Source organism: Anopheles ziemanni, chromosome 3 (genome assembly GCF_943734765.1).
Source record: "Anopheles ziemanni chromosome 3, idAnoZiCoDA_A2_x.2, whole genome shotgun sequence".
NCBI lineage: Eukaryota > Metazoa > Arthropoda > Insecta > Diptera > Culicidae > Anopheles > Anopheles ziemanni.
Genome location: NC_080706.1, coordinates 78,289,293 through 78,311,255, shown reverse-complemented (window position 1 = coordinate 78,311,255; position 21,963 = coordinate 78,289,293). Strand labels below are relative to the sequence as shown.

Below are 21,963 nucleotides of genomic sequence, written 5' to 3'. Positions count from 1 at the left end.
CTACAACCAAAAAGTATGAACGTTGCCATACACAAGAAGACTGAGTACAGACGGTTGGCACAGAATGATTTCGACGAATCCGACAGTCGGACACTGTTAGCAGCGGGTAGCAGCGGCAGCAGCGATAGCGAATTCGATAAGGAGGAGGAGGACGGCATTGATGGCGGGCTGCTGAGCGGTGTTAATGATAGGCAGAAGACAGCCGCAGGACGATGGTTTAGGTCCACGCGGGGTGTCATAGTGGATATGGATCCGCTGCGGGGTGGTCGAGACAACAAGGGCAACGATATGTACCAGGTGAGGCAACCACTAGACATGGCACGAAAAGAAGGATATCAATCATGGATCTTCATATGTATGTACGATTTATGCTAGATTTCATCGTCGTCTAAGCTGTCTTTCATACCCTCTAAAGGACTATCGGCAGTTAGCTAAGGGTTTCATTGTTTTCAACGCAAAGTTGCCCTATTTTCCCATGGGAAAATCGATGAACTAAGACATTCATTTGCGTGACAGATAACACAGCAAGGTGTAGGTAATGGGAGTTAATTGTTAACCACCCTAACCGCCTTGTGGTGAAACGCCACGTTGAAGACATTGCACTTCTGCACTCATTAAACCGCCCTTCACGACGTACGGTGCCAGGTGTGTGCATTGCTAGTTCCGAAGTGCAACGAAGGAATAGCTTACCGCGGTGAGCAATTATCATACGCCCCTCTTGGGCTTCCCCAAGGGGCTATGTTTCCCGCATGTGTTCTGTAATACAACGCATCAAGCAACCTTGATTGTATATTGTTTTCAAGCGGTTTACAAGCAAAAGAACAACTAGCTGAACACATAAAGATGTGGGTCGAGCTGGTAGACAAGCCGTACTAGTCTTGTTTTAGCACTACCGTGATTTCATATACCGATGCTGTCTTTACTTTTTGAACAAGGAAGAAGTCCTCTCGAACAGGGGATTCTCTCAACAAATGATGTTGATTGTGGTTCCATTTTCAGTTGTAGTCCTTAGAATTATGTTCAATAATTGTATTTGCAACAATCTTGCAAAATGTTAGTTATACTGCCATTGTTTTGTTCCACAGTACGTTCAACTGGTCCAATATTAACTAACTTTTGCCATCGGGTTTCCTTCATGTTTGTTCAAAACCTATTAGCGCGGCACTAAGCGTGTCTTCTCAGTAGCAATCTCTTTTCGCTGTCAGCAATTAATGAAGCGTATTCTAAGTTTAATCGTCCGTTAGCTGCGCTTCAATTGGTTCCATCCTGATTAGGCCGCCGTGAGGGGCGTGCGTGCGTGCGTACGTGAAGCTATTGCTGCATGTGGGTTGCCTCCGGTTCGAACTATGCCGGCTGTTGATCGTGCACCGCTGGAAGCATATCTTTCTCGAGGCGAACAACCGATAAGAGCAAGTGGATAATATTGTCTAATTGTGCCGCCACACAGAGTGTATGCTGGCCAAACGCGACCAAGACGGCCGGTGAACAGCGATGTGGCTAACCTTGACGGGAAAAGTGAAATGTGAGGGAAAATCGACCCCCGAACGAGGACAAGATAAGATGTGTACAATGGCGCTCGGGACTAAAGGGTCTGTAAATCGATCCCAGACTAACACCGGTGCCGAAATTCGATACCGAAACCGCAATGCTTATCCGTTTTGTATGCGCTTTTGAAACGGGCGCCGGTGCTTTCTGTGTACACTTTGCGCGCTTCCTTCGTGTGGCAACAAGTCGTTGTTTACGGAACCATGCGTTTTTAGAGTCGAGAGCCGTGTCCGCGTGGAGTCTGCGGAATCGTCATTCTCCTTTGAAAATCGCGTTGTTTTGCAGGGGGGTTCCCGCGGACATTTACTCTACAACACGTTTCGCGGGAGTCTGCGAGTTTCTCGCATCTCACCTCACCACCTTAAATCGAAGTGAAAAAGTGAGCTCTCCCTCATTCGAGCAGCCTTAGTTTTTTTTCAATAAAATAGGGTAGTAAAGGGCAATTTGAACCATAGAAGGGCAAAACGAGCATCGCCAATAAGATACATAACATTTTAAACCAGGTTAAAAAAATCGCTGAAAAATTTGATAAAGTAGTTTAAAATAACTTTTGGGTTCGCTGGAAATGTGATTAAATCTATATTCAAACATTGAGGCTGCCTTGCCATATCAGTACTCTGTTTGCATAGGTTTTGTTGTAATGCTACATGTGACTAACCAAAAAATACTTCCGAGATATACTTTCTTTACATTGCAGTTCCGGCGTTCTGAACTTGCTCAATCTAAATCGACTGTGCTATAAGCGGTCATTATCACCTTCTTCGGTATCTTTCAAAACAACTACGTTTTTTATTAAAAAACAAATCGCTGTGTTTAACATCCTCCCGCCCTATTTGCAGGGCAGAGTACTAAGCATTCCCCTTAAGTTGCATGAAAAAAAAGGATCGTAGCAATCTGGATAAAAAAATACAAAAATAACTAACGAGTTTTTTTGTGTACATAGGATGACTTTTGGCTAACGAAAGAGATTTTTGAAGCATTTACTAACCTTTGATGTTGTTTACTAGGTCGAAAATATTTTAATGACACATGATAACACAGCTTGACCAATAACATCCATCACGATCCATCTGAATTCATTTCGGCAAAATCAAAGTCCGGGGGAAGATAATCGGTCGATTTCTCAAAAATGGAAAGTGGACCACCAATTAACAGTACCCGTTAAAAAACGAAAGCATAAAGCTCAATGATCGCGAGTTTTATGTTTTTTATCTCGTTACATCAAACATAATTAATCTATTGAGGTTCTCGTATCGCTACCATATCCTTTTTTATATTTTTAAGTATATCCGCACGTGTGTGAAACTTTGTTTTTTTCGAGCAGACGCAGCGGAACAGCAGCAAACTCACTTCTGCTCATATCGCGTTTTAAACTCGCCTCACGCGATATGTTCTCTTTCTCATGCTCTCTGTTTACTAGGAACCGCGAGTAGAGCAAAACGAAGCGCCAACAGTGCGCTGGAATGCGGTCCGTCGGAGGTGGGATGTACGTTCGCTATGGCGTGAGCTCAAAGTGGGAGCGTTTTAGGGGATCCACCGCCGGGCGCTAAACCGTGGTATCCATGAACCGGCAGTTCAGTATTCGTCCGGTGCTCGTCGTGTTCGGTTTGGTACTGTCGAACGGTCTCGGCTGTGTAGAGACCGCCGTGCGCCTGTTTCTCTGTGCGGTCAGTTCTCGAGGGGTGCGTAATACGGTCCATCGGAACCAGTGGTGGGCGCTACGCCGCGGCCAAGCCTCTGTGCGCGGGATCAGTTTGTATGGGTGTGCGCTCGATCGCGATTCGCGAGATCAACGCAGTGGACCGCAATTCCTTTCCCAGGGTGGTGTGCGCGAGCACCTAACAAAAACAAAGCCATGATCTTCTTCATGGTGTGATTTTAAATTTTGTGTGTTGTGCTATGGTATCTAACCGATTTAACCAAATTAACTTACCTCCCGCGGATCGCGCGCGTATACGACGGCGTATCTGCTTTTAACTCCAGGAAGAACTCATCGCCACCTCAATCGCGTAATGATCAAATCGTGACCATTGTGAAGTTGCTCCTTCGCCACCCGTGGCGGGAATACATATTTGAAGGCAGAAAAATAAACGACAACCGGGAAACCAAAGGCAATCACCAGCACCGTCTCGTAATCGTGCTGTAATTTGTGGTACCCAAGGCAGTGTACGCGTGTGGATATTTTCGTCGTTACCATGGAAACTCGCGACAAATGAGATTCATCAAGTAGTGAATGTTCAACCAAATACGTGAAATTATTCTGTGATACACGAATGGGGATTGCAAAACTTAAGTGTGATGTTTTGGCGTGTGTACGCTATGCTAAACTTATCTCCTAGTTCAAGCTACACTTCCCTACACACCTTCTGGGTCGGATGATGCTGGTGAAACGAATTCATTCATCATGTTTTATTATCTAATTTGTGTATGTAATGGGATACACAATAGGACATTTTCAGCACCAACAACACGTTTCCTTTACCAAACATCCTACTTCACCGAGAACACGTCTTTTACGGCATCAAGAACGCCATCTCAGCCAAAGTGTTAGTCGTCGTGTTGCCTGAGAATGCAGTTCTCCAATGCTTTTCCCATTCCCTGCTATACATGGGTGGTGGAGCAGTCGTTGGTATTTTGCGTGTTGCAATGCATCATCACTTTTGTCACCGTTCTTTTCTCCCTTTTTCCGGACTTTAACCCACCGCGCACGTGGTTTGATTTACGACGAATGGTTATAGTAGTTCTGGATGCATAAAAACACAGCTGAATTGCGCTTCAGAACGAAAAATTTGGTACGCTGCACTTTACCACTGATGCGTTGTTGCATCAGAGGGTGAAAGCGGTTGGTTCATAAATCATGTACCACACCAACAACAGTTTTATTTGTTCGGTAAAAGTGTTTTACTTTTTTTAAATGCCGCCTTCTTTCACTAAAATGTACGCCAGAGTTTTCTAGGGCAATGCTGTATTGTTTTAAATTACCTGTGATATTTTTCTGTCGATGTCACGTTGGCTCATAAAATACATTTTATGACAGATTGTTACATTAGTGTCCCCCACGCTCAATCAGATAAGCTAGTGTTGGAAAGATAATTGACGATTTAGATAACAGTTGAAATTGTACAGATATACCTTTACATTCCTTAGAAACAACATTTTTATGCCTTGACAAACTAATAGCATGTATTAGATAACTTATGTGTCAATCAAGGTTGTATTCTCCGCAGTAGCATTACAGCACCGTCTGAGTGGATGGAAAAAAATGGTTCTTGTGGGTTTGTGCAAATTCCACAGCATTACCGAAGAGAATAAATACCTGCACTCGAAACGAACAGCACCAGTAAAAGGCTATACCAAGGTCTGTTTTTTCGTTAGCAACATTCGTGACCATGCTTGACAAGGTATAGCGTCTCCATCAACCTATGGAACCGGTTTTAGCTCGCTCCGGATGCTGTGCCCACAACCTCGGCTCGATCGATGGTGTGCAATCGATGCCATTTTGGTGAATTTCATTTGGATTTGGAAATATAAGTCTCTTTTTTTCTTCTTTTGGTTTGTCCACTGCCAAAGCCTTGCTGTTACCTTCACAACCATGCCACGTGAGCACATATTGATGATGTGTGTACGGTGGAGGTACATTTCGTGTATTTGTGGATTTTCTACTTAGGGGTAGGTTTAATATTTTGCATCTTCTCTCAAGGTCTACCGGTTCCGAATGGCCGGAGGATGCACGTTGTTTACTGCTCGGTGCCACACGGTCACCTGGTCTATATCTCACGGTGTCTGAAATCATAAATGTCACCATCGCCATCACTGCGTGACGTTTGGAGCATTTTGTTCTCACACACAACAAACCCTGCCAGTGGAATATTGGCTATAGTTTTCTTCCGATCGATCAAACCGATATGTCTTCCACGACACACACCATCGTTTGCTTCAAATCCTATGTTAAACAACTGGGGGCTTCACACGCGACGCGAGATGCGTTGATATTTCCTGCGGCTGACGGAAAGAAACTTTATTCTCCTCGAGTGAGGACTAGACGGGGAAGTGTGAATCTTGATCGTCACAAACACTCTCCGATGGCGTGGACCATCACACCGAAGCGTTGTGTTAGGTCCAATGTATCGAAAGGTCAACGTTAAGTGATAGATCTGGCCTCTGATACTTGGTGCCAGGCAAGTAGTATTTAATTCCCAGAGACCGAAGAAGGCAGCAAAATATCAGTTACACTAGCGATAGTAGTGTAGCGTTCAGTAGACAATGAATGATATGAAATGATCATAAAGAAAATTAGCTTTCACGAAAGGAGAGTATGACACGCTATATGGGAAATTGATGCATGAAAGCAGTGTCTTATGATTATTTCACATGATGAAAAGAAGTAGTAGTTTATAGTAATTGCCTTATGTTAAATATCAATGCTAATATATGATGCAGAAAAATGTTTAATAAAAGAAAAAATGTAAATTTCCAAAAAAATGTAAACTATTATTAAATATTAGATAACTAAAACAAAAGACAAGAACAAAACTAAAATTTGGATATAGCAGTCAAATATAACAACGGCCATTGCTTCCTTCGTCAGTTTATAGATTTATGTTGAAATAATACTAATAGAAAGTGGAAAAAATTGAGAGAATAATTTCCTAGCAACACATGATACTACCGCCATCATAGCCAATTGCTTCCGATGCGGGTCGAATTGATATCTTTTGACTCGCTTGCGGCATTTGTTTAAGGATTCTCACACTTTCATATCGGTGGTATAACACCGGAAAACGTACGAATAATATTGTTCTGGAGAAAACACAGAAACATATTTTTGAAATCGTAAAAATACCTTAACCGGTCAAGGTTTCATCTTGTCTTATTAGAGCTATGGAGTTTCCAAGCGTCCCTAATTGTGGTACAGTCTGTTCCCGAGTTACGCGGATAATGGGGACCAGAGAAATCCGCGTATCTCGAATTTCCGCGTATCTCGAATATTGCTTGACACATAGTTTATACAAGGAGTTAAGAGATCGAGCTCTTGTGTACATGTATCATAGAATATTCAAAATTTTTCTTTGTTCATTAATATGAATGCAATGCAAGCGTATTCAAACAACATAAATTGCACCAAACGAAATAAAAAGCGTAAGTTATGCAAATGTGTAATTTACATATTTATTCGTGTGGTTGTACATCTCAGGAATTTAAATCGATGTAATAAACCCAATCTACTGTCAAATTTTGAAAACCGCGTATCTCCGAATCCGCGTAAGTCGAGAACCGCGTAACTCGAGAACAGACTGTATATCCTATCATGATGATTGTCTTACCTCTCAAATTATTCGGAAAATTCCTCGAAGCTCGTGGAATGTTTTGGATTTTGGCCAAAATTACTCCACGGTTGATCGATGGCCTGAAGAAGCAATTAAAGAATGTTTCTGAAAGGTGGACCATGACTCGTGTCTCCTGATGATGCTACATTGTACCACCATAGCCGATACGGGTAGATTGCAATGGACGATATCCGGGCTTGACGTGAGCACTTGTCTGATGAATGGGATCGGGGAAGGATCTAAAAATCTCCCATCTCGCTCCACTATAAAGCATCTTCCCGTACCAGTACCATGTGATGTCCGCTTAACTTTAATGAAACTTCACAAAACATCGTTTTTCATCCGGGTCAGGTTCATCAATGAACTAGACGATGAAGAGGAAAACTTTGTGTTACATCAATAATGTAACGTTTGTGCAGTCACGCTGCTGCAATTTTCTTGTTAGAGCCGCTGACAGGAAAACAGCACGAGACGACGTGGTATAGCTGTTGAAACATACAGAAAAATGGGACGGAAGGCGGCCACAAGTGTCCGAACGAGCAGGCAAACGAGGGAAAGAAAAGGCATAGGAGTCTAGCTGGGCAAAAGTCGGCGAACTACGAAAGGTCTTGAGACAAGTGTGACTCCGAGTGGCGAGTGGTGGGGAAGCATTTACGTGCATGAGAAAGATGACTTTCCTCCGGAAGAACCGACGACAATGTGTCCGTGTAAGCGGAATAAGGATGTTCCGCCAAACGTCCCCTTCAAGAATGTCCTCTGTCCGAAACAAAAAAATAGAAAGACGGGGGAAAGAATCTGCACATTCTTGCCACCACCAGCATCACCACCACCTTGCCTGATACTACTTGACAGCGTCATGAAAAATGCAAACGTTTTAAAAGTGCACTGTTGGCGTATGTCATCGCGTTGGCGCTCATTTTATTGCATCGATGCACCCATACGTGGCGGTAGCGTTGGTGGATGTACTTATAGGTGCTACTTACTTGCCAGGACATCCCATCCCTTGCTGTCCAATTTCGGTCCTTGCATCTCAAGTACGATGAGACACGACTTGCTGGATTCATCCATGGCCAATCTAGCTCGGAAAACTACACACACGACACTAATGGTTCAACGTAAAGTTGGGCCGTTTCTGACCCGGAAAATGTGTTCCATGTGACCATGGGAAGGGGGCGACAAAGTTCTCCAAATAAATCGCTTCGTCACAGCCTGCGACCGAAGCTAAGATTTCGAGACTTGCCTCCGGCGAAGTACGATGAAACGGTCGTGTCGGCTCTTTTGGGAAAGGACAGTCAGCCGTTGCAGCCGTTAAATGAAGCAAGCAGTGCCATCGGCTGAATGGGTTAATTAATGTTAATCGAACTGAGAACGCACACCACGATGGATTAGTGTTGCTCGGCAAGAAAAACTCCACGATGGCCGGCAGGCTTCCATTTCATCCGTTCCAGGCAGTCCATCGCTTCTTCGTCAGCTTGGATGTTCAGTTTGTTCGTAGACGTTGTGCGATTTCAATTCATAATCAAACGAAAATTGACCTGATGGAAACGTTCACGGAGGCAACAGTGGTAAGGCACAAACTTTCCCCTCAGCGGGAAGGAAAATTTATATTTCACCCCGAACGGAACGGAAAGCAATCATCAACGTTGGTAGAGAAGAGAAGATGAGTGTAGTGAACCGATGAGGGTGACAAATCGGTTAATCAATTTGAATAAGTTTACGATGAATCATAATTAGAGCGAATCATTATTAGGCTCAGAACTCAGTGATTCTGACAATAAAGCCTCCTAACTCAAAGCAACTGACGCAATTGAGATAATTTCCATGGCCGAAACCTTTGACAGTCATCATCGAAGGGAATTTCCATGATCCGGACTGTACACTTGTATCAAAAAAGTAAAACATATTGTACTTTCGAGAAAAGGGATCTGATTCACCATCGAGTCGGGTATGAGCAACAAAATGACACAGCATAGTACTAACTACCAGCCAGCCCACATTAAAGCCATTAATTTTCCCGCTCACCAACGTGGAACAAGAAGATGCGCAACGCCTAGATACGCCCGTTCGCCTTCGTTCGCCAGTTCGCGGGCTTATCTTACTCCTATACCTTGAAGTTTTCCCCACGGAGAGGCGAAGCGAAAAGGAAAGCGGTACAAATACTCAAATTACAGCGCACTTTTCGGTGATGTGCGGTGCGGTTTACAAATAGTTTAAGATGGAACACCGATTACCATTTTCACCGCACGGCATCCATGCCGATTATCATCGCACCTGCTTGGAGCGTGGAAAATTGCCAGTAATTCGCAATTGTTCGTTCACACACCCGCCACTCCGAACTCTACCGGGCAAGAGGAACCCGGCTAGTAGGAAGGCTAGATAATGGTTGCTAAATGTTTTGCGAAGGTGTTGCGATTGCAACGCGAGGAGAGTTAAATTACCATAAACAACCTATCTGTCAAGCGGGAAACTTACACGCTCGTTGGGGCACGACGAGCTCGGAAAAGGAAAAGGAAAAGTAATTGATATTGCGCAGGAAGGCACTACCGCTTGACGCGCGCCGGAAGTTATGAAGATTTTACACGACACCATAAGCGGACAATATTGACTATCCGATGGCCAGCAAAGAAGGCCAGCTTTGATTGAAACAGGAAGGTGATTGTCTCCTTATGGACATTGATTGAAAATGGGTGGTGATCGAATAGCTCCCAGCAAGGCGGAAGATACGAACAAATTATCAAACCTCTTGCTTTCTCTGTTTATAAACAAAACACTGTCCAGCAGATTCAATATTTTTACGAACTTTTAGTTATTTGGCATAACACATTCAATACATCATTGTTCTTCAAACATAATTGTTCTTTTGGCACAACTTACAAACTAAACAAGATTATCATTTTTAAATAATACGTAGTGTATGATTAGAATGTTTTACAATATTATCACGCGTTTTATTCGGAATAACAGAAACATAACGGTACGGATTCGGGCTTAGTTTATACTAATATATGAAGTTTAACTACGCCAAGGAAGCTTTTGATATGAACTGCGCTCGAAAATAGGAAAGAAGTAAAGCTTATTGAACCCCCAAACCGTTATAATTGGAAGTTGTTATGGGTCATGTAACGCTTATCAGCATGTTAACACACTAATCTAATTGGTCTGATTCCAAGACGACAAGCTGATAACACAAACATACCCCATGGATGGGCAATGGACAGCTGATAGACGGACGCTATCAGCAATTGCAGGGAATGCAGTAACTCGAGGCGTAAACTGATGAAAGTGATAATATTTGTCAAATTTTCCATCGAGAGATCTCTTACACGCAGAGCTTTTGTAGGCAGTTAATTATTTCGTAAAAAGCTACTCCGTTTGCGATGGCACCTAGTTCGGGCGGAACGTGTACACAGTGTTTGAACAGTTGGTCGCGGTCTTTGGGAATCGTGTACCAAATTCGTCTGCTCTGACGTCGTCTCCGGTTGAACCGTTTCCTTCAGGGGCCACACGCGTACACTAATAAACGATTCAACGGGGTGTTGGTAGTCTTCAGTATTCGCTTCAATCCGTGCAGCTGAATAATTGGACCCATCGTGAGGTGTTGTTGGTGATTGCCAAGACGGTCTTTAGCCAATATCACGATAACGTGGCATAAGTGTACGATCCTCGGTCGGATCGGTTCGTGTGGCGGTTTTTCCAGAAATCCATGGCTTTATTTCTTCCACCAAAAGTGTGTGTTTAGTAAAACGTTGTGCAGAAGAAGGTGTACAGTTTAGGATAGACGGTGTTTTGGTTCTGGTGAGAAACCTGCTGCAGCGGCACGATGGCAGCCTCCAGTGGAAACTCCATCGAGATTGGACATTCGGATCAGGTAAAGATAGAGCTTCCGCTCACCTTCGTCTAAATGTAGGTCGTTTGAACACGTCGCGAATGCGTCATTTAAAATCAATCTGTCTTCCTCCGTTGAAGCCATTCTTTATAAATCCTTGAAATGTGACATTCAAAACCGGATAATAAACCTGGCTAACGTAAATCGTTCCAGACACAATCTATCTAAATCCATGTCGAATTTCGCTGCGAAACGGTATTACTCCTACCTGCGAGTTTACGATCGCGATCGTGGGCCAATTTGTGTTACGTCACACTGGTTGCACAATACTAAAAAACAACGAGGGCTTATACACTGTGCTCCATTTGCCTGAAGCACGCTTAATTGTAAATACGAATAAATTACCGCATGTCGGACAAATTTGGTGTGAGGGTTGCACGGCGTAATGTTTAATAATAACGCGATCGCTTACCAACAACGCTCAAACGCCGGTCAACGACTCTTTCACTCACTCGATTTCATGAACAACTCCTCCACCTCGTGTCATTCTCGTTTTAGGAGGTAATAAACGGCGGAAGCTATAACGACGTCACGCGGAAGCGCATGGGGATTTCCCGACAGTGTGGCCACAGTGGGTTGCCCAAAAACCCAACGCAAACAAAGTGGTTACATGCACCGAACTGTCCGAAGTGGCTGTGGAAGGAAAACACCAAAGTGTGTCGCGGTGCAGTACGCCGTCTGCATGCCAACTAATGATCCGCCCGAAATGCAACACCTCGCGTACCACGTGCACGCGGGGTTTGTTTGTGCCATTTACGTGGCGTGAAAGTGAATGAGAAGGACCAGCGGAAAATTGTGCTAAACGGCGTCCAGGCAAGGTTGATCATTCCTTTGCGCACCGTCCGTCACAATCCACACAACACCGCATGGGTCTGCATCTAGAAGGAAAACTGAACCGTATTAACGATGGCAAGCCAATTTTCCTAGAGCACTTTCTACGGCACATCGTGTGCAATTAGTTGCGGTCGCGCTTTCCCACTAATGCGTAAGGAAAACGAACGCCACTGAGCGCTCCGACGGCCCGTCGTAGTATCTATCATTATAAGCTTCCGATGGTCGAAGAAATGCAACCCCACGTTATCGGACCCACGCGCCAAACACGTCGAAGCCGGACGGCCCGGTTTCGAGAGCATTACGCGACCGAAGCCGAACACTCGAAACGAGTTTTCATGACCGGTTACCGTCGTCGTGGGGTTGTTGATATTGTGGCTCTACGTAACGACCATTCGCTAGGGTTCCCCCGAACCAGCAGAGTGAGCGCAGCATATCCAAAAACTGAGACATTATGTTATGACGGGCAGCAGCGGCTTGGGAAGTGTGATACCGGCTGCCCGCTTGTGGCCGACGCGAAGATGGACCGCGTGTCCCGGGGCATAGGCAATGCGATGTTGTGATTACATGAATAGCTCGTCGGGAAGTAATGCACTCAGGTGGGATTGCATGATACCGATGAACCCTCGTGGGAAAGGAGAATTAAAACAACATTAATCCACCTGCTGCAATCCAATGGTTAAGTGAAGGAAAAAGCAAAAAGCAATACATGTTCAAAACGACAAGTTATCAAAACTTGTGGACGAATAATCGCTGCAATGGAAATTTTGTTAAAGAAACGAATTGATAAGCAATCGGCCTGAATGGCAAAATTGTTTGAAAAATCGCTCCAACCCAATGGTTGAAGTATTAATAATCAGTATTGATTTCAATGTATTACTCTTTGCGAAGCCATTGCCCAAAGTCGCTTATTTTCCTCAAGGGTTATAAATACTTGGGAAAAGCTTGAGTTAACAATCATTCAACAAATGATACCGGAAATGATGTGTTTAATTATATATCTTATCTTTATTTATATCCATCAAATGATGTGTTTAACTATATCTTACGCGATCGTTGAATGGATGAAGATAAGTTTATCAATATTTAGATCAAATAATTGTGTTAACTTTTAAAACACTTTATTATTACACTTTTCATCCTATAGTTAGTAGTTTTATATGAAATGTAACTAAAAAACAGACACAAACAATCGCAGCAATGGAAATTCAAACAGCATTCATGTTTATTACAGAAAATAATTAAAAAGATCATATTTTCATGTGGCATGAACATATTTTTTCCAACGCAACTGTTGTCAAAAGTTGAGTGCATCCCTCGATGGAAGATGGCTATCGATTATTATGAAGTAAAATATTTCCAAATTCAACTAAGCTTATTTACCAACGGTCAAATGTCTATGCGATTCCACCTGTGACTGCCACTATCGAATCAATAACAGGTGCCCCGATAACACCCATCGCAACCAATCGATTGAGTTTTTGCGATAATCGGGAGCAATTTGGTCATTCAAAAATTACAACTGTCTTCGCCCGATAAGATGTGCCGAGAAGGCGGCGCGAGTGGCTATTATAGATAGATGGTAGTATTGTTCGCAAATACATTTATAACCATCAATCCATCACCCGATAAGGGCTAAGCACAAGAGGAGCTCGATTAACTTCCTTTGGATGTTAGCTGATGACGACAAATAAGGGTGCTAGCCGATTACGAAAAGTACAATCCTATTGCAATTCATGCTGAGTATGGAAAATGAAGATCACATGGGTTTTGTATGAAAACGTAAACGTTGTACCTCTCAGCTAATCGAATTAATTTTAGAATCTTTTCAAATCGCTTCAGTTTATTTTATAATGTTTTTTTTTCATCGCTACTTTTCACAGGAGCTGGTCGGAACGGGGAAAAAGACTCTCCGGTGGTATCTGCTGCTCGGTACGCTGGCCGTCATCCTGACCGTGATCGCCGTCGCGCTCGTCGTAATGGTGACGGCCAGCAACGATGAAGGCGTGCCGCCGGAAACGGCCCCGATCGTGTCGGGCGGTGGTGATCCGATCACCCTTCAAGATTTCCTCTCCGGACGGCTGACGGCCAGCGGGTACTCCGGCACGTGGACGTCGAACGGGAAGATCATCTACCGCGACGACTTTGGTGCGGTGATGCTGTACGATCCGGTGGAGAACGCCACACGGATGCTGCTGAGCTCGCGGTACGAAGATCTGTTGCAGGGCTTCAAGTTTGACCTGTCGCCGGATGGAAAGTTCCTGCTGGTGGCGCGCGGTTACAGCAAGATCTTCCGCCACAGCTACCTCGCCGTGTACGATATAGTAGATTTGGGAACGCGTCACATTCACCCGGTGAACGTCGGCGGGGAAAGGGTATGAATCAACTAGACGTTTTCTTCCTGGCGAGGATAAATTTCATGCAGATGGTATTCTCTCCCTCCACAGCGCGCCCTGAACCTGGTCGAGTGGGGTCCGGTAGGACACTCGTTTATCTTTGTGCACCAGAACAACCTGTACTATCGGGAGAGTCCAACTGCGACCGAGGTGCAGATCACGACCGATGGCAGTGCGAGCGTGTACAACGGCATTCCGGACTGGGTGTACGAGGAGGAGGTGTTCTCCACCAACATTGCCACCTGGTTTTCGCCCGACGGCCAACGGATCGCGTTCATTCGCTTCAACGACACCCAGACACCGCTAATGAAGATTCCCATCTACGGTCCGCCGGGCAACCCGGACTACCAGTACCCGCACGAGCTGTCCCTGCACTACCCGAAGGTGGGCACGAAGAACCCCGAGGTTCACCTGTTCCAGTACGATCTGCGCGAGCAGAAGATGCAGGAGGTGCTGCCCCCGCAGGAGCTCGTCTCGCCGCTCCAGGACCACATCATCACGAGCGTCGGCTGGACAAACGACCGCCTGGTGACGATCTGGATGAACCGCGTGCAGAACCACGCAATCATGCGCTCCTGCCGGACCACCGAACCGGCCGCCGGCGAAGGCGACCAGTGTATGACGGTGCACGAAATCAATCAGAGTGGCGGTTGGTTGGATCTGTTCAGTGCACCCGTATTCAACGCGGACGGTACGCACTTCCTCGTGATTGCCTCGCAGAGCCAGGGTTCGGCCGGCGATTACAAACACATCACCATGATCTCGACCACGGAGCCACGCTCGGTCGTGCCGCTTACTAGCGGCAAGTTTGTCGTGCAGGAAATCCTCAAGTGGGACGGTGTCAGCAATCTGATCTTCTATACCGCCAACACCGAGCAGGAATCACACGTGCTGCACGTGTACGCCATCGATGGCAAGCCGGGTGCAACGGCACAGTGTCTGACGTGCGATGTGGAAGTTAGTGCGAACCAGAGCGTCTTCAACGCACAGATGAGCCCGATGAGCGGTGACAACTATCTGGTGCTGGAGGCGCGTGGTCCCAATATTCCCTGGAGTCACGTGTTTCACTGGAGCGTCGCCGAAGGATCAAACGGTAGGTTTCACTACAAAGCAATATATCGAAAATGTTGATCCTTGAGTCTTAGCTTTGCCAAAAAATACGCTTGAATGTGTTCTCACGTACTGTGAAATTTATACAATCAAGAGAATTTAACCTCGGTCAATTGGATCAAGGTCCACAAGAAAGTTAAATTAAACGTTGATCACACCGAAATATGCTGTTCTCTTGATCTCAGCAAATTCGCTAAGCTGAGAATTTGTTGTCAGGTATTTTCCATTACTTTCATCATATTTTTCGATATATATTATATGATGATATATTATATGATGCTTATATCAGAAAAATTACAAACAGCTAATACAAAGATTGATATGAGTGAATATGACCGAATTAAAATTAAATAGAGATATTATATGATAAAAAGGTGATTCATCATTGATTACATTGACAGAAGCTTACTGTAGAAGCAAAGTAAGCGCAGTAAAACACTAATTTTCGTACAAAAAGGCTAATTAGATTGTATTGGGTAAATAAATTTTCTAACGATGGAAAGGTCCTTTCGAGCGCCATGAACTAGTCAATACTGTTCTTGTGAAATCTTTATCCTAGCAAGAAACAAATTAGGATTTTTCGTACTTATCTTTCTTAGCATCCAAATTACTATATAACTGTTTCTCGTTTTTCTTCAATAGACGTTCAGCTGAAACTAATCAAGGAATGGGAATCGAACAGACATGTCGAGCGGTTACTCAAGGGCAAGGCACTTCCGCGCGTGGAAATCCACGAGCTCGATCTCGGCAACGGATTCACGGCGAAGGCGATGCTGCTGATTCCGCCGGGCGTGAACACAACCAGCGCAGACGTCAAGCACCCGATGCTGGTGGACGTGTACGGTGGTCCGAACTCGGCCAACGTCGTCGGTAGCTGGTCGATCGGCTGGGGTACGCATCTCGCCTCGAACCGCTCGGTCGTGTACGCCAAGATCGACGGCCGGGGAAGCGGCAATCGGGGCGATCGGCTAATGTTCCAGATCTACCGCCAGCTCGGTACGGTCGAGGTGCAGGATCAGATCACTGGGGCGCGCAAGTTGGCCGACCTGCTGCCCTACGTCGACCGGGAGCGTATCGCCATCTGGGGCTGGAGCTACGGAGGGTACGCATCGGCGATGGCACTTGCACAGGACACGAACCATGTGTTCCAGTGTGCCGTTTCGGTTGCACCCGTGACCGATTGGTCGTTCTACGGTATGTCTTGGGAACCGCATGCTTAGATTCTGACCGACCGTACTAAGCGGACACTTTCGCAACTACTTTCAGACTCAATCTACACCGAACGTTATATGGGATTGCCGAGCCCGAGCGACAACCGTCGGGGCTACGAAGAGTCTCGGTTGACGGCGAAACACGAACAATTCCGCAATCGCTCCTACATGCTTGTGCACGGCACCTACGACGACAACGTGCACTTCCAGCAGGCGATGCAACTGTCCCGTGCCCTCGAAACGCACGACATCCAGTTCAAACAGGTGGTAAGTAACACGACGCCTGCGTTGTATTCGCTACCTCCGACCGCTCACAACCCTTTTTGCTTTCCCCCATCCCTACAGAGCTACCCGGATGAGGATCACAGTTTGGCCGGTGTCCGTCCGCATCTTTACCATACGCTTGGTAAATTCTTCAGTGAATGTTTAAAGCTGGATTAGGCGTGGGGATTCTCTGTATAAAACAACTGAAATCAACCTTAAACAGAGACCCAACGATGGGGGAAAGTACAAACCATAAATAGCCACATACCAGGCACCCTTTCAGGGGTCATTTTTCATTTCCGCCCCATCTGTGATCCTCACGAGAGAGAATTCCTTTCGAAATGTGATCGGAAAGAAAAACAACCCAATTAGGTAAAAGTTCGGAGGAACTTACAACAACCTTCCTCATTGCCAGGAGTATTCACTCTTTAAACTGTTTTAAATAGTCGCTAGCACTTCAAACATATTGCCGTTTTCCATTCCTATCCCTTGCATGGTTTGTCAATGTGGAGGAGCTATTTTACGATTCGAAAACTTGCTTCCACGTGATGCTTCCGGCTGCAACTAGCCAGCGAGCTGTATATAATTATAATTTAGCTGTACTGGTCGTTAAGTAGACAGTTTTATCCCATAAAGACGGAACTCGATTGATTGGGAAGCCGATCTCCACAATCGCCGGTTTGTTGAGTTCCCGAAAGCATTTTGTTGAAGTACCGGAAGTTCCGAGTCGACCTGTTCTTATTTCTTTCGTATTGAGTTTATCTTTTTTACATAAAAGAAGGTCGCAGTGGGCGAGCACAAGAAGCAGATTTTAAATCGTGTAAATATAGGGAGAAAAAGCAAGTACAGAGTAGAACAATAAGACACCTAAAGTTAAAGGGTACAAAAGTAAATGAAAAAAAAGCAAAAAGGATGAAAGCAGGTTCAAAATCAAAGAGAAGTGTAGCTGGGGTTTAGAGAAGGCAAGCGTTTTAATGAAGGATATTGATATATCCTACTGCCGCAAGAGTATCGTTTGGACGTAACGATCGAATTCACGGGAAAGTGTTGCATGTGTGTTTACAAAACACTAGTCATGGTTTACAGAGGGTCTGTGTCCCGTGTAGCTTAAATCAGTTATGCAAAGAAGACATACCAAGTAGGCGCTGGTTGGGAAAAAAAGAAACGATAATTGAAAGTTAGCGAGCAATCTTAGAAGCTTCTGAAAACTGAAAGAAAGAGTAGCAGAGAATATAAAAGTAAAACTTTGTCTTGTTTTACGCAAAAGTGTTAACGACTCTTGAATGATATCCGATAAACAACCGGGTAACAAAAATACACCAGAGCACAAACTTTTAATTTTACATACTGATTCACTTTATTATGTTTTTTGTTTCTTTTTCCCATGTTCATTAAATTCTGTACTATTCTTCGTTACTCTTTATTTACACACATTTATATATTTCCGTACCATTTCTCGTTGGCGCACAAATAACTTTTCCCGCCTCCATTCGGTGTGCTTCGTCTTCCCACACCACCATGCGCTACTTCTACTGCTACTTTTAATGCCTTTGCTCTAACGATAGTTTCATGGTTGCTTACTAATATAACTTTCATAATTTAGGACTTTCTGACTCGCTGATAGTTCGGTACTATTAGTTTAAGAGAAGTAAGAGATGGTTAATTAGAGGAGTCGAAATTGCCTCCTTCCACACACCGGTTTCACGCGTTCGGTTTTGTTTGTAAATTTTCTGTTTGAGTTTCTATTTTGTTATTCAAATCATTTTTCACACGATGGTTGGGGTTGGGATGGGTAGGAAGGATGGATGTTTTGAATTTTCGCTAAATTTTGGTTTAATTTGTAAAAATTTGCAAATCGGATGTACGTGTTCGTGATTTTTTTTCTTTTAAACTTTATTTTACAGCTGCGCGGTAGTACTATTACGTGACCGGAAAAAATACACTTTATCAATCGTAGTTGTAAAAATTTGATTTTAAAGTTTCGTTTAACCCACTTCCTCACACATGCACATGCACCACACCGAATAGGATTATTTGTGTACTCTACTCTTTCTGCAACCTTTGGCGCTGTTTCATCCCGTGTAATGTGTTCCACTTTTTCATCTTTTAAAACTGTCCCAATCCTTATGAGAATACGTTTGTTATGCTTTGTTGAGTTTCTTTTTACAGCTATATGTTGTGTGAGTTAGTGTAAATGATGGTATTATTTAATTTTTCTTTTTTCATATACCATTTAGGTGGTATTAGCGGCGTTACCGTACTCCGGCTCCTGGCCATCATTCATTAGCGAGCTGTATACGGTAAAATTCGACACAACGTTAGGAAACTGTATTTCTTTTTATGTTTTATTTTCTTAGGTACCAAAGGAAAGTAGTTCCGTAACGTGTGCGATAGATTTTTTTGATGATTTTACGATCTCTTCCACGAGCGCGTGCTTTAGCCTTGATAGAGCTAGCTCTGAACTCCCTCGCTTGTGGTCTGCTTTGCTCTCGTGTGAGGCCATACCCTTAAATGCATGAGATCAAAAATAGATCAATATATGTATTATATAGCATGGGAGGGGGATTTCGTGTGTACTGTGCAGCATGGGAGGAGATTTGCATATTCCCCGTCGTCTTTCATGGTGAATTGGTTTTTTGTGGAATTTGCCGCGTTCCGCTTCCTTGTCCCATCCATTTCACTATTTGCTAATGTTGTACTCTGTTTTTTTGCCACCTTCCCGTCTAATTGTAAAATTTTGGACAAACACCTTGCAACCTCACTCACTTCTTTGTTTGGTTTGCTTTATTTCTTGCTTTTTATTATTCATTATCCTGTTTTGCATAGGACGCAATTTTGCGCAATCTTTTTCTTCTTATGGGGTGTATTATTTTGGGATGTGTGTGCTTGATAAACGTGATAAAATGACACCAAACATACAATCATTATTTCTATTCGAATTTTACTTCCTTATCATCTTTTGTTATACAGCTGTTTTCTCTACTACACCAGAGCAATTGGGTTTTAGACTTAAATTATGACATTAAGTGATTCACCCCGTTGCATACAACCAGCCGGTGGCTGCCATATACCTTCTTTTCTTCATTCGTTGCCGCCTGTCTTTCAAATCTTTATCGATAGTTTAGTGTTATCTTTAGCATTTTATTCCTTTGCCGAACGCATTTTGTTTTTCTTCATAAACGCAATTCATTTGCTATGTCTTCCCGAATTAAAATTATCCTTTTGCTTCCTGTCCGAACACAAAATCTCTTCCCGCGTTCGGTAGATGGATTAATAATAAAAATTTAAAAAAAATAATAAATTATATTTTTGACTCTTTTTGCACACTAATCTTTGCTGCTTCCGGCGGTCAGTTCGTTTGCTGTTGCATTGCCTTATTGTTGCCGAAACATCGCTGTCGTTTTTGCTTTTATTTTCCGGCGACCACTTTACAGTACTGGGAAATCCTTGAATTTTACATTCGCTTTCTCCTTTTTCATCTTCTGCTACTGTTTTGCAAACAAATGAAAGTTGCTGGTGTGTTATATCGTTGCGCTACTAACCGAGAGTAAAAAACATGAAGAAACACGTGACTGAAGGACTTTGATTTTAGAATTGTTCAAGTTTCCCATCTATCTCAAATGAATTTGTAACCCACCCGCCGCTTGTCGCAAAGCGGTGCTGAGTTTAGACTCAGAACATTTTGTAAATGATACTTAAACCAAAACACAAAAGGAAACGAACGTTCTAAACCTATTCCCCTCAAGTGCGTACACTCATTCGTGCTCTACGTAAGGCGTTGTTTTGTACAAACCGAAATCAATGTCCAAATTATTGCAAGTATCCTTTTCCTCTGCTGATTCCTGCCCGGTCAATAATCGGTGAGAAAGCTGCAGTGAAAACAACAATGCTGCCTGTAATGATTCTACCATTCACCATCCCATAATCCATCTGCTGGTTTATGCATAGTTTTACATGTATTCATAATAATTATGTAGTCATATGTATATATATATTATTCTATTACACGATAAAAAATCTTGTAAAACTGTTCCACGCATCTTGTTTGCATTCATCGCATCTTGTATTGGTACAAATCGCCGTTGTGCTCTTTTCTCGTTTTGCTAGTTTCCTTAATCGCTCATGAAGATTCTACTATACATTTCTTGTAGCCGAATTTTATACGTAGACCAAAGAAACTAAGAATGCGGTCGATTCCTATCAAGAATAGAAAAGCATAATGGAGCGCAGGCTCATAGTTTTCAATCTCGTGAGCCTATGTGGGATTAATTCCCTCGTTGACTTAAGGAACATTACGATTGAAATAAAAGAAATCCAGGGGTAAGTGGTGGATTCCGCTCTATTCTAAATGCACGAGAGATGAGGATTACGGAACTCTGTTTTTCAAACCATCTCATCCATGTGTGTCCACTAACAGTACAGTTCCCGGTTAGGGAAGATGTATGTTTCGTTGGTGTATCGAAATAATTTTTAGGTTATATTAAATCATTTTTCAATAAACAATATTTCTTCACTTGCTTATCATTATTCCAACTTTTGGACATATGATGATAACCGTCAACTGATTTGGCTAGAAAACAACCTCCAAAAACAAACAATCAGAAAACATTGAGCTAGTTTTTCTCCTTTTTTACGCTGCGCTTTTTCCTCTTCATAACAGGAAACACATTTCCAAGAAGAAACCCTTTGCCGAACTTTGGTGTGCTGCCGTGGATCGAGGAGATGACAAATTTAGGTGTTCACGATTTGTTTTTCCCGCTTCTCCATTTTGTTCTTTTTCTCCCATTGTGAGACGCACGAAAAAATGTTCAAGTAATTAGTAGATTTATTTTTGCGATCACTCACCCCTTTCTTCCCGTTCCCATATGGCGACGATCGATTGCAGAATTGCGCCCAGCAAACGTACCAGTCTCTATGTACATGTGTGTTTGTGTGTTTGTGTGTGTAGATGTATAATATAGTAGGATTATCTAAATCTAAAGCCTTAAAAACCAAACTCATACGACTCAATAACAATTTTACATCAAGTTACCGTCGGAGGCAATGTGTAAACAAAAAAGCATATCTGGGTAGGCGCTTTTTCTAAAATGTTTTTGTTGCTCGACCCGAAGTGATGGTGATTGAATTTTAAACTCAAAAGACCCTGTAACTCGCGTCTTCTTCCACTTGCACAATTATTGCGACAACCATGACGTCGTAATATGGTTGATAGGAAAACTAACGTAAATGTAAAAGTCAAAGTACTTCATAACAGACGAGGTACAGTTTAAAAAAAAAAAAACAAAAGTCCTACTTTACGCTTAGAAGTTAATGCGAAGTCAGCCATAAACGGACGAAGCGCGACGAGGTTTCAAAACAACATGTACTAAGGATTCCCAGACGGGAAAAACGAA

At 43.5% G+C, this 21,963-nt stretch overlaps 1 protein-coding gene across 1 annotated transcript; it reads left to right on the top strand.

Annotated features, from left to right (window-relative positions):
* Positions 1 to 15: 15 nt before the first annotated feature.
* LOC131290041 (venom dipeptidyl peptidase 4) lies at positions 16 to 17,762 on the top strand. Its single transcript, XM_058319422.1, has 6 exons — positions 16 to 297; positions 13,473 to 13,964; positions 14,037 to 15,078; positions 15,738 to 16,289; positions 16,362 to 16,573; positions 16,652 to 17,762. The coding sequence occupies exons 1-6, from the start codon at positions 16 to 18 to the stop codon at positions 16,745 to 16,747; spliced, it is 2,676 nt and encodes an 891-aa protein (XP_058175405.1). The 3' UTR covers positions 16,748 to 17,762.
* The last annotated feature ends 4,201 nt before the right edge of the window (positions 17,763 to 21,963 follow it).

Coding starts and splice junctions, on each gene's coding strand:
- LOC131290041 (XM_058319422.1), top strand. CDS start 16: ATGAACGTTGCCATACACAAGAAGACTGAGTACAGACGGTTGGCACAG. Junction 298..13,472: donor AGGGCAACGATATGTACCAG/GTGAGGCAACCA, acceptor TACTTTTCACAG/GAGCTGGTCGGAACGGGGAA. Junction 16,574..16,651: donor ACATCCAGTTCAAACAGGTG/GTAAGTAACACG, acceptor CCATCCCTACAG/AGCTACCCGGATGAGGATCA.